The sequence below is a fragment of the Lacerta agilis genome, chromosome 5 (genome assembly GCF_009819535.1).
Source record: "Lacerta agilis isolate rLacAgi1 chromosome 5, rLacAgi1.pri, whole genome shotgun sequence".
Lineage (NCBI taxonomy): Eukaryota > Metazoa > Chordata > Lepidosauria > Squamata > Lacertidae > Lacerta > Lacerta agilis.
In genome coordinates, this window is record NC_046316.1 from 33479680 (window position 1) to 33492761 (window position 13082).

The 13082-nt window shown below is 44.9% G+C and overlaps 1 protein-coding gene across 1 annotated transcript; it reads right to left on the reverse strand.

Moving 5' to 3' along the window:
• Positions 1-1660: 1660 nt before the first annotated feature.
• On the reverse strand, positions 1661-5664 carry PPP1R3C (protein phosphatase 1 regulatory subunit 3C). Its single transcript, XM_033149245.1, has 2 exons — positions 5504-5664; positions 1661-3754 (listed from the first exon to the last, which is right to left on the reverse strand). Exon 2 carries the CDS (start codon positions 3751-3753, stop codon positions 2809-2811), a length of 945 nt encoding a protein of 314 aa, XP_033005136.1. The 5' UTR covers position 3754; positions 5504-5664; the 3' UTR covers positions 1661-2808.
• Positions 5665-13082: the final 7418 nt, after the last annotated feature.

Sequence of the window (13082 nt, forward strand, 5' to 3'; positions counted from 1 at the left end):
AGGACAAAAAACAGGGACATATTTCCCCTTTCTCTCTTCTGACAGAGGTTATCCTACAGGGCAACCAAAATTGGGCCTAAACCCTGATTGAAATGGATCTCAAAAAAAGTACTGGAAAGTTTCCTCCAAGAGTGCCTGAATAAAGTGCTTTGGGGCAAGTTTTGTGTTTTTGAGAAGGCCCAGAAAACCTACCCAGATCCTTTGCAACAGTGCTATATCTAACAGATAATTCTACATTATTATTTGGAAAAAAGGCTTGGTAGCCAAACATATCAAAGCTAATATACTCAAGCAAGACATTGTTTGCTTATCTATTATTGCAGTTGACTGAAGTGTTCCTAGTTATCAAACAACCTAAATTAGTAATTTAAAAATCCAGGCCACATATGCCTAGTCATGTAGGCAGAAAGGAGGGGAAATTGTATTAATGAATGATCCAGCCTTTATTTGCATTTGCAAAGGGCAGGGTGCAGAGATACTGATATATGCAAACATTCATGTACCACCCACACCCGGCTACGAGGGCATGCACACAATGCATGCCATTTCATTGATGCACCAGATGTGCTATTGAACGCCAGACTTTGAAACTCCCATAGGAGTGCACACACATAGCCTCAGCCCTACAGCAGGGCATCCAATCTAGCAAGTTCTGGTGAATCAGAGCCCACAGCTTGCTGACATGAGAAAGCATGGATATGGGGGATACTGGACCTTGTGTGTGTGTGTGTGTGTGTCCTCTTTATAGCTTCTACCCAGCAACCATCTTCATGTGCAGCATCACAGATAGAAAGAGCGTGACAAAGTGAGAATGTGGGGAACTGCCTAAGAGATTATACTGCAGGCACAGCCAGGGGTGTTGACATATTGGAAGCTTTGTGGGTTAAATAGTAGCTTTTAACTGTTCTCTGCTCTTCAGCAGCACACACAGCCATTAAGCTGATGATTAGGAGTTCTGGAAGAGGGAAGTCTTAGATATGGCCAACAGCAGGTGGGAACATATCCCCTGGGCTTCTTGTTTGTTTGTTTGCCACCTGATTCTGCCAATGACTGAACAACCCAGTGAATCCCAGCTTTTACCCTTCCCTCAGCTAAGGCCATGCTATGATGTTCAAGTCCTTCCCAAGAAAGAGATTGCCACATTTATCAAAACACAATTTATTTTTTAAAGTGAATTGTTTACACAGTAGTGTGGTACAGCGGGGGGGCAGGGGGGAGAAGAGGCTCCCCCCTTTTTTGCAATACAAATTCCATGTCAGTACTGGTGGAACAAACAGTATAATGTTGTGATTTGCATTTTCCATAGGACACCACCACTACAAAACAGGTTAAGTGAACACAGAGATGTGTGCACACACTCCTATTCCGATTGGCTTTTTCATATACAGTCAGTGCCAAAATTACACTATTATTTACAAAATGCTATATATCTGGGGAGGATTAAAGACTGTAATCAGAAAGTCACAACAACAACAGCAACAGCAACAACAGCTTTCTGTGTCTGTAACAGCTACAAAAAAATGAGGTATGAGAAAGTGTATAGAAAACTATTTCTATTTATGTGCAAGATGCATACTGTAATTTTAAACCAATTAGCTTAAGAAGTGCAGCTACACTATTACCCCTTCAATATGAAGGACTTTTAAATTGCTTAGCTTTATTTTACTGTTGTGAAGAGCTATTTCTTGGAGAAGAAAAATATTACTAAACTCTACAACAAGCAAGATAATAGGAGAGTTTGTCTACACTGAACAAGGCAAGTTGAGCAGCCAATGTCTACAGGATTAAGGCAATTCATTCAGTCTCTTAAAAAAAAACAATGCCGTGCAATCACGGGAAACCCTGTGTGATTTTTTTTTGTTTTTGTTTTTTTAAGGCATAGCCTTTGTGTACATAGGATGAAGATCTAACTGAAGTGCGGTTGCAAAATTAGCTTATTGTCTAGCAAGTTGAAAGACAAGATTCCCAAAATCAAGCCTACAGCTGTGCAGGGGCCTATTTACATGAACAGTTCCCCAGCCCCTTATGCTTTTCACACTTCCTCTCATCCCCTCCACACATATCTAAGCCTAATGATCAGAAATTCAACAGGTGCAGCTTTCCCCACTGCTGTACAGCAATTCACTGATGGGGAAAGTGCTGTTACCGGTAGAAGTGCTGCCTTTCTGTACAGCTCTTACAAGGCACATTGCTTCCCGCTGTATGCTTTACTTTTGCCCCTATAGTACAGCACACCATACCCCTTTTCCTTTCTCCCTTTCTTTCTCTCTCTCTCCCCACTTCAGAGGCCCCTTTTCACCACAATCCTAAATACCGAATTGTATTCTGGCCAAGACCTGCTTTGTCTTGACTCAGGCCTCAGGTTTGGCAGTTCCGCCTCTCTCACACAATCTCAGCTACAACTTAAAAAGTAGGCACGAGGTTTTTGTGTGTGGCTACCTCTGCAACATCCCCCCACAAACAATCGCAGTTTCCCAAAAAGCCACCACACACACTATTACTTCTTCACAAACTTCTCTGCTGCCCCCTAGTTAAGGCAAGCGGACGGCAAGTTAATGGTATATCAATCACTCAATCACTCGTTTTTACATTAGGAAATGTTCTCACTGAAATTCATATTCTCCCTCCCTCCCCCCTCAAGTCAAAGTTGTGGCTGGTAGTTTTTGTTTTTAAACATAAATGCATAATGTTCACAGCCATTTTCCCGTTTTAAAAAAGTAGTCAGCCAACCCTTCTATGTGGCTTGCTTATGCTTATTGAGAAGTTTAAAGTTAGGTGGCAATGGATGCCTCTGTGTTTTATTATCATTCACCAGTATGGAGACAAGCTTTCAATCCTGCTCCAGCTTTGCCATTCAGGGAAAAGGCCACTGGCTATCCGAGGGCTACCCAGTTGTTCACAGCCTGCCTCGTGCCCTTTTCTTGCCGGTTTGAGAGTCATGCAGCCTTTCCTGGGAGACGGCACTTGGACTCCATCCGACTTCCATTCTGCATGGACAATCTTGTAGTTCTGCCCATCATTATTGTCCCAGAATGTGTGCTCATCGCTTTGGTAATACACACAAAACTCAATGTTCTGCTCAGCGGCAATGGCTGGAGGCAAGTCAATAGCAAAGGAGAAGGTATCATTGTCAGAGTCTCCATACACGTTGTTCATGTAGATGCAGTTGATGTCGGAATAGGTTTTCCACGAATCGTAGGTGACCCGAATCCGCACCTTCTTCTCAAAACTCACATTTTTCACTTTCACAGTCCCCGACACAGCCCTTTCTTGGAGGGTGCAGTTCTCAAGACACACAAAGTTCTTCTGTAAGTGGTTTCGGAAGTCCAAGTAATCTGCCGAAGGCTGAGCGAAACCCAGAATCAAGTTCTTTTCCTCATGTAGTTTTAAGCCAGCAGTTATGTCTTCAAGGTCTAGCAGGTCAAACTGAAGATCCCAACCTGGATTCTCCTGAAACTCAGAGAAGACGTGAATGGCGGTGAGAGAGAGACCTTTGGAGTCCGCAAAGACAACTCTCTTCTTGGCTCGGCCGGCAGAGCGCTTCCAGTCACTGTTTTGGGATTCAGTTTCACGTTTCACATTGAGGCACGGTCTGAGAGGCTTAAATCGATCCACAAATTTCCTTCTCTGATATTCGTCAAGTGGGTTGAGAAAGCTCTTCACAGGTGGTGAACGAGCCAAGCATATTCTCATGGCCACATCTACAGGCATGATAGAACTGGATAGGGGCCTTGGGTCCAAGACTTCTATCATTCTGCAACGTAAACAAAAATCAATTAGGCTTGCGTTTGCACCAGAGGACATGTGCTGGAGGGAAGCCTCTGCAAAAGGCTCCCTCTGCTTACACTCACCCTCGTTCATAATTCATCGTTTGCTGGCTGGGAGGCTGTAAATAATTCAGTCACAAGCAAGATTAGCCAGAACAGTGACTGGCAGCCAGATGCAGAACTGATGAAATAATAACACCCTATTCAGAACACTTGGATGAATTCCACATGCCATTTTGAGTCAGCCACGTTTTTAAATTCATGTTTGCTTTGCACCTAAAAAGCTTTTTGTATTTGTTTTACCAATAAAGCTCACAGCAGGAGGAGTGCGCAGAATAAAGTTCTTAGATTGTATATTCATACTTGGAAGGTAATCATGGCTCCCAATGCACAAGAAAAGGAAAGCACGCCTATCCTCGGTTAAAAATAATTCCTTTTTAAATCCCTTCTATGGAATCTCTTATGTACCATACAGACAATATTTTCATGATGCTTCCTACAACCCTATTTTTTTAAACACAGTATATATATATGTATAGGTGGTATCCAACTTATAGCACAATCCTGACCTATTGTCTACTCAGAAGCAAGTCCTATGAAATAAGTAAGGCTTGTTCCCAAGTGAGTGGTGCTATGACTGCAGCTTTAGCCATACTCCAGAGTAGACCCAGTGAGAGGAATCGTTTGTACTGGGTCTGCTCTGAATATGACTTAATCAGATACATCCCTATTCATCCATCTCTGAAGCAATTCAATAGTTAAATACATTAAGATATTTCGTTAATCTCTCTGTGTACATTACACACAGGAAGCCAGCTTCCCCCCCAAGTCCATTTCTTGTAGGAAACTATGGTTACTCTTATGACAGCCTTAAAGTAATGCAGAGGGTTATAAGAGGAATCACTTAAGACTACAATAGTTGGTGCCTGTGGCCTGAGAGAAGCCTTATTTTACTGCAGCTTTCCCATAAGCTCAGAAGAGACCGTTTCAGCCTAAGCAAGTACAAATCAACTTTATGAGGAGTCCAGAGATGAAGCTATTGGAATTTTCTAGACTCCTGGGAGGAAGGTTTCAAAGCATAGCTATTTATGTGGCTTTTCATGAACACCACCCCTCTGTTGGCCCGGGAGGACAATGACAGGATGACTCCAAATTCTGACAAGGTTGCAAGAAGCAGAAGAGAATGAGCACACGCAGCTAAACCCCTTTCCTTCCTCCTTACGAAACCCCTTGTCTTTTCACTGCGTTTGCAAGATTAGAAATGCAGGTATCTTTCCTGAAACCATTTTCTTGCAGAGCTACGTGGAAGTTTCTGGTCGTTGTGCTGAAACAAGCCCTTATTCTACTGCAAGAGATTAACTCAAACAGGCGGAAGGATGATAGGAGCAAGTTGCTTTGCTCATGGAAAACACGCCAACACCTTCCTTAAGTAGGAGTTAGGTATAGGATCCAAAAACCCCTCCTGTAAAATGCGGCTTTCCAAAAACGCTTAGTCAGAGAGAACCTGCGCTAGGTTGCAGCCACAGCGCGACTCATGACGAAGCAAAAAAATAAAACACCCCGATCCTGCCCGTGCTTGCTCGCAAGCAAGTCCCGCCGCGTTCAGCTCCGAAGCAAGTGGGTGCAGGATTGCAACCTTGCTGAAATCGCCCCCGTTCATTCCTAGGCATGGCCTTTCCCCGCTGCAAAGGACCCCCTCCTTTTTTAAAAAAAAAAATTCCACACATCAAGCTTACCTGCGTTAAATAGAACAAAGTGGACCCGAGGAGAAGCCCATAAAGATAGAGGGAGGGTCGTGCAAATCGGCAATCGGGGCTTTTCCGCGCGGCTCGGCGGAGGAGTAACTTCCGCACGAGGCTTCGGGACTTTTGCTCTCTCTCTCTTGCTTTAACTCGCCCAATGCGTACCCCCTCTCCCCTTCCCGGCCGATTCTCGCCCGCAGACTCAGCACCCAGCCAGCCTCGCTCCTGCTGCTTATCAAACGCTGCGCCGTCTGCTTCACGTGAAAGCGCCGCGGAAGCCAATCGCGTCGCAGGCCAGGCGCCTGCCAGGCGAATCAGCGCCCGGCTGCCCGCGCTGGGGGAGGCGTGATAGCTCCGCTGCCAGGAGGTGCCGTGGGATGGGGGCGAAGCATGCGGCTCTGTTGACACAGCCTCCAGCGGGAAGACCCTCCTTGGCTCAAGGTCAGCCCCTGCCGGCGACCCAGGAGTTAAGGCAGCTTTTCCAAAATATATAAATAGAAAGGTCCAGAATTAATTTGGACCATTTTTTGGGGGGGGGTGTGAACATTGTAGTACATATTGCATTGTTTTAATGGATGCTTCATTATATAGATACATTATATGTATCTGAAGAAGTGTGCATGCACACGAAAGCTCATACCAAGAACAAACTTAGTTGAGCTCTAAGGTGCTACTGGAAGGATTTTTTTAATTTTTTATTTTGTTTTGACTATGGCAGACCAACACGGCTACCTACCTGCAACTGGAACCCAAAAGGAGACAGTGGTTGGTGGTACTGAAACCCATTGAGAAGTCCAGAAAAACCAACAGGGTCACGCTCCCCCTATCCATTCCCCAGTGCAAATTATCTGGCCAGGTGAACAAGGTGTTTTTTGTCCTATAAACAGGCCAAAAGCCAGACTGGAATAGATCTAAATAATCAGTATCATCCAAAACTGCCTTGAGCGGCAGTGCTTCCAGAGCTTCGCTTAAGGATGAAAAATTAAGACACTGGATGATCATTGTCCAGGACTGTTCTGTCCACATCTGATTTATTTAACTAAGGGTGCACCAACACCCTTTTTAGTGCAGCAGGTATAATCCCTTCACTTAAAGATGCAGTAATAGCTTCTGACAGTGTGCTGTCCAGACAGTGCGCCTGGCCCTGTAGAGCAAATGAAAAGGGCCCAGAATTTATTTGCATCTCTTGAATTCAGTCCTGCAAAGACATGTAGAGCTGGAAATTTATTCCTTTGATACTCCTATTATAATTAATAGTACTTTTCTACCAAATTTCAGGATTCAGTCTGACTACACCATGTAATTAGGGTGCCCAGGGGCAAAAAAGGAAAAGCTCCTGCATCTTTAAGAACGGCGCAGATCCCTGCGCTTGCCAAAATCCTTTCTTCTAATTCTCGGCCATTAGAAGCATAGGAGCCAACTCCTAGGGGCCCTGACCCCCACAATAAAACATTTGAGGGGGCTGGGCCTCCAAAAAGTTGGTGGGCATTCCCATTCAAATGGTGTGTGTGTGCACTGCATCATGTTATCCATACCCACAATATTTTACTCAAGTTGGCACCCCTTATTAGAGGCATGGGACACTCTGCAGATGAGGAAAGGAAGCTATCCTTATGCATGTGAACAGGATTGCCAGCAATGCATGTATATAGTTAAGGAAGAGAAGCTAGAACCAAGCCCTTAGCATGTTTACCTGTTCAGCACATTTTGGTATTTCATATTTTCTGCCTAATGTATGATGCAGCTCTAGACATTTGCATGATTGTGACCTCAATATTAATCTCATGTTCTAGATCAGTCCTGGAGAACCTTCAGCCCTCCAGATGTGGCTGGACTGTAACTCCCATCATCCTTGACCATTGCACATGCTGGTTGGGGCTGATGGAATCCTCCAGTATCTGGAAGGCCACAGGTCCTGCACCACTGTTACAGAACATTGGATTTAAGCATGCTTACAAGTTAGGAGGCTTTTAGTTTTTGTATTTTGTGGGAGTGGAAATATATGAATCCCTTTGACCCATGTGTGTGGAGTGGATAATAAATTGGCTGGGTGCCTAGTTTCAAAACATGGGACTAGCACATAGAAAGCCCCAGCAGGGTTTAAAATCAAGTCACAACTTGTACAGCAGCAAAGTGTGGAAATAGGCTGTTAAATCTGTTTAAATATCCCATTCAGTTCACTGAAACAGTGGACCTCTTTCTACCCCTCTTATCATTGAACATACCACACTATGTTAAGTAAGTTTAAAATACTTTACTTACAGATTCAAAGGTCTGATACATGCATTGTTCCATGCAACAGCAAGGAGAACACAGGAAGAAAGCTTTCGGATAGAAAATACAGAATCTTGTTCCAAACATGTGCACTAATCTTGGGAACAAGTTTATACACACCCTCCTTTTTTGGCTACATGGTGCAGAAGGGGGTGGACAGGAAGAGAGGGCTTCATTTCCTCCCTCATCGGAGAAGAAGGGGCATGACCTAACAGTTTAGGAAACACAGCTGTATTGTCTTGTCCCCTTCATGCACTAACTAGCCCTATGTTTGCTAGTTGTATACGAATGCAGTCTCCCACTTATTACTGGAAACATTAAGGTCACAATCCTAAGTAGTCCTCATATGAAATCTTACTTCCAAATAATAGTTATTAATAGCATTAGTCTATAGGTGTGTCAGAAGAACAAGAAAACTAGGCCAGTCATTTATTTTTTTCTGGAGACGAGCTTATGTAAATTAGTCTGCTAAGCAAGACCACTTTTCTTTGGATTCATGATGCAATATAGCAAACCTCCAGAAAGAGGGAGAAAGCCACTGAAATGAAAGGCAGCTGTTATTTCTCAACCCAGCTAAGCAAACAGCTGCCAAGTCCTTTCATTCATTTCACGCAAATAGAACAAGTAAGAGGCATGGGTAACGCTTGCTGCTTTTTTTATAGGTAAACTGTGAGTCTGCAAAAACTGTTCAGGGTTTGCATGAAATGGTGCAAAGGATCAACTTATTCTTTATTGTTATTGTATTTATATTAACCTTTCATGCAATGAGCTCAAGGTGATGTTCCCCATTTGATATTCACCGCCACCCTGTGAGATGGGTTAGGCTGAAAGGCGGTCACTGGCCAAAGGTAACCTAGTGTGACTGAATGGGGATTTGAATCCTGGTCTTCCAGGTCCTAGTCCAGCTCCTACCCTATTCAAAGCAATGCTACAGCCCTATCCAATCATTTTATCCAATTACTGTAGAATTAAGTGAGAGGAGAGCAGGGACGTCCTTTCTGATCCCACCCCTACACTGCATCCTCATCACCCAGCCATGTCCCCTTCCACTTGATGGATGGGGGGAAGTCTCAATCAGGGAGCCTGAGGTTTTTAAGCAGAGGTTGGATGACCAACTGGCACGTAGGATCTAGCTGAGATCCCTTAATTGCAGGGGGTTTGACTCACAGCATCCCTCCCAACTCTACAATTCTATGATTCTAGTAAGCAGGCCTGTTCAGATAATTTTATAGGTGGGAAAGTGTGTTTGTATCTACAACAACGCAGGCTGGGAGGTACGTTTTGCATTCTTACTGGCTATCATTTGTAGGGTTATCAGCAGGACACCCAGAGGCAAACAAAGTCCCTGTGAGTTGTGTAAAAAGAAGGAAATCCCTTTTTTTTGCATGACAAGCTGCACCCGCTAAAATTCCTTCTTCTGCACAAGTACAAGACCCTTGTCCCCCTTTGCATCTGTTCACCCTGGTGATAGGTCATGATTTCTGATAAATTCCCCTAAGTACCACTACTCTGTGTATGTGCTTTAATATGCTCTCTATAAAGAATAAACCTGTTGCCTAGCTTATCTGTTGTACAGCTGCAGGAGAGGAGTACCCAACTAGCCATCACAAAAGCCAAAAGCAATGAGCATCAGCAGTGCTCCCCTCCCTTCCCCCAATTGGGGTTGCCAGTTGTTTAGCCTGGCCTCTGTAGATAATGCTATTAATAATGGCCGTATATCCAAATTCTAGCAGTTGGTCTTGTTTCTCTTTCTGCAGCTGTACAAAGCTTCGCCAGTAGTATCAAGCTGCAAGAATAAGCCATAGATATTTTTTCATGGTCACCCACCCAGCAATAGCTTGCCATTTTGTGATATATTGTTATTGCCTTATTTATGGTTGACTGCGGGAGGCAGTGGAGGATAGGGGTGCCTGGTGTGCTCTGTCCATGGGGTCACGAAGAGTCGGACACGACTGAACGACTGAACAACAACATTGTTTTTTGTTTGCTGATTGTCTACTCCTTTCCTGAGACAGCTGTGTGTGTGGGGTGCGGGTGGCACTATGGTCTAAACCACTGAGCCTTGGGCTTGCCGATCAAAAGGTCGGCGGTTCGAATCCCCGCAACAGGGTGAGCTCCCGTTGCTTGGTCCCAGCTCCTGCCAACCTAGCAGTTCGAAAGCATGCCCAAAATTGCAAGTAGATTAATAGGTACCTCTCCGGCGGGAAGGTAAACGGCGTTTCCGTGCGCTGCTCTGGTTTCGGTGTTCCATTGCACCAGAAGTGGCTTAGTCATGCTGACCGCATGACCTGGAAAAGCTTCTTCAGACAAACGCTGGCTCCCTCGGCCTGTAAAGCGAGATGAGCGCCGCAACCCCAGAGTCGTTTGCAACTGGACTTATCCGTCATGGGTCCCTTTACCTTTACCTTTTATTGTTTTTTGTTTGCTGATTGTCTACTCCTTCTTTCCTGAGACAGCTGTGTGTGTGTTTAAAAGGGCAAATGACAGCAAGGCTATTCCTCCACCTCTACCCTATGGCTATAAAGCTGTTGGGCCTCCCAGATCTTGTGATATAGTCATTGAAAAATGACTTTTGCGGGAGCATTGTGTAAAGGTTTCACTGCCCTGGAGGCATGCTTTTGCTTTTCCAGGAAGGCCCCGACCCCTGACCCCTGCCTATAATTATTTGACTGTGACAAGCATGCAGCCACCTTTTCAAGCCTCCCGCAGACCAGAAATAACCTCCCACACTGTATCCCATTTGTTTGTCTCGTTCACACTTTTCTTATTTCAGTCTCAGTGTGCCATCCAGGACAGGGAATGTATAAAAGGGTGGTTCTGAAGGGTGGTTGTCACCCACCTGTCTGCAGCCGTTTTCAGCCATCTCCTTCAATGCAGCCTTTGAGCTGAGCATTGACCCACATCATTAATCCAGGGAAACACCCGCTGTCTCCCTGCTCCAGGGAAACAGGACTGCAAATGACTTTGGGGACAAAGGCAGCTTCAGAATTTGGTTCAGCTTCTTCACCATTGCTTTAATCACAGGTTGCTGCTTCGTTTTAGCTACTTGCTACTTTTATACCTCTTCTGTCCTCCAAGGTTGCATGCCACCCCCAATCTCTGCTGAGCAATAGCAAGATCTCGGGGAGTTCCAGGCGCTCACCCAGGGCTGTTTCCGCTGGGGAATCAAGGCGCGGTGGAAACTAGTGTGTTCAATCAATATGGTTTCTTGTACACATATTTACACCTGGATCTACTCTGAAGAGAGTTCACAGCATTCACATCTCAGGAGGAGCCCATCCTTCACAGCAGCCCAGCACTGGATTCCCAGGCAGCTCTGTGCTTCTTTCCCAGCCTTTCTTCAGCCAGCTCACCAAGATGGTTCTGGCCTTCACAGCAGCACATCCGGTTCTCCCCCTTCTTCATGGGTAGGCAAACTAAGGCCCCGGGGCCGTATCCGGCCCAATCGCCTTCTAAATCCGGTCCACGGACAGTCCGGGAATCAGCATGTTTTTACATGAGTAGAATGTGTGCTTTTATTTAAAATGCATCTCTGGGTTATTTGTGGGGCATAGGAATTTGTTCATTCCCCCCCAAAAAAAATATAGTCCGGCCCCCCACAAGGTCTGAGGGACAGTGGACCAGCCCCCTGCTGAAAAAGTTTGCTGACCCTGCCTCCTTCCTCAGCCTTTCGGTTTCAAAAGGACACCTTTTCCTTTGTGACATCATGCCTCCTGTAAACTCCCCCTCCCAACTCTGCTATTTACCCAGAGCTCAGGCAGAGGGTCAATGACTGGCCATAATTACACCTTGATGGTCCTTCCTCCAACATCTGGTATCTTCCCTTCAATATTATCTCAATTCTACTGTTTATTAATTTCTAGCATTCCCTATCTCTAGCAGTTACAGGTGACCTTTCACCCCCATCCTCTGTTACTGCAGATCTGCAACGATATATAACTTCGCCCCTCTGTTTTGTTCCTCACAAAAAACCCTGCGAGGTAAATTAAGCTGGGAGATAGTGACTGAGCCCAGCGTCGCCCAGTGAAGTTCATTGCTAGGTGAGGATTTCCACCTTCCTTTCCCCAGTCCCAGTCCAGCACTCTAACCACTATGCCACACTTGAGATGATGTTATCACATGAAGGTGTGTGCAGTTGCAAACCGCAGTGTACAAAAGCCCACTGTAAAAATAAAAATTGGCCTCTGTTCATTTCAAATGCTATGTGTGTATACAGCCTAAATGATGCCCCCCCATGTGCCAAGTACCAAAATGAAATGGGGATGGGGATGAAGCACACCTTCTGGGGCTGAGGTGCTTGTGTGTGTCGCTTCTGTGTTCTGCACAGCACCTTGCTCCTGGTTAGCAAAGCAAAAATAACCTATGTGCAAACAGGTATTGCATTATGCTCCACAATCCCTCTCTGGCTTTTCTTGGCACATGGCTGTCCTTGCATGAAGTGTTACTTTAGGAAGAAAATTCCCACGGGCCGAGGGGAATGCCATATCCCTGCTTACAATCTCCATTTCTGTCCCTCCTTATATAAATTAAACTCAAACCAGTGAATAAGGCTGCAGTCCCATAATAACCACTTATCTGGACTTAAGCCCAGCTGAACTCCATGGGACTTACTTCTGACTAGAGATGTATAGAATTGTCCTTTAAGGATGTCATTGGGACCATTTATTCCACTTGCAATATATATATATATATATATATAAAGTTTATTTCAGTGCAGAATTCAGTGCAGAATTTTATTATCATTTTCTTTATGGAGCAGACATGCCCCAACTTCAGTACTCTGCATACCAGATGAGTTATGCAGGGTGACATTACACATATTTTATTAGGACTGAGAAGAAGTTGTTGAGCTTGAGTACTCTGAGTACCAGATGAGTTATGGAGGATGACATTACACATATTTTATTAGGATTGAGAAGCATGGAAAGAACATGCTTGGTTATCTGGAAGGTAACTTGACGTTGACAGACATCACAAGTGGCCTCTGAAAGCTAGAGGTGCCATCGTTCACGCTGCACAGGGAAAGCTCATAAAAAGTGCAAGGCAGAAATATCAGAGGTGAAGGACATTGCAAGAGTAACCATCTCCCCCTTCTTCATTTTTGACTTGTAATCTGGTGAACTGGGTTCGCATCTCCGCTCCTCCACATGCAGCTGCCGGGTGACCTTGGGCTAGTTACACTTCTTTGAAGTCTCTCAGCCCCACTGACCTCACAGAGTGTTTGTTGTGGGGGAGGAAGGGAAAGGAGAATGTTAGCCGCTTTGAGACTCCTTCAGGTAGTGATAAAGTGGGATATCAA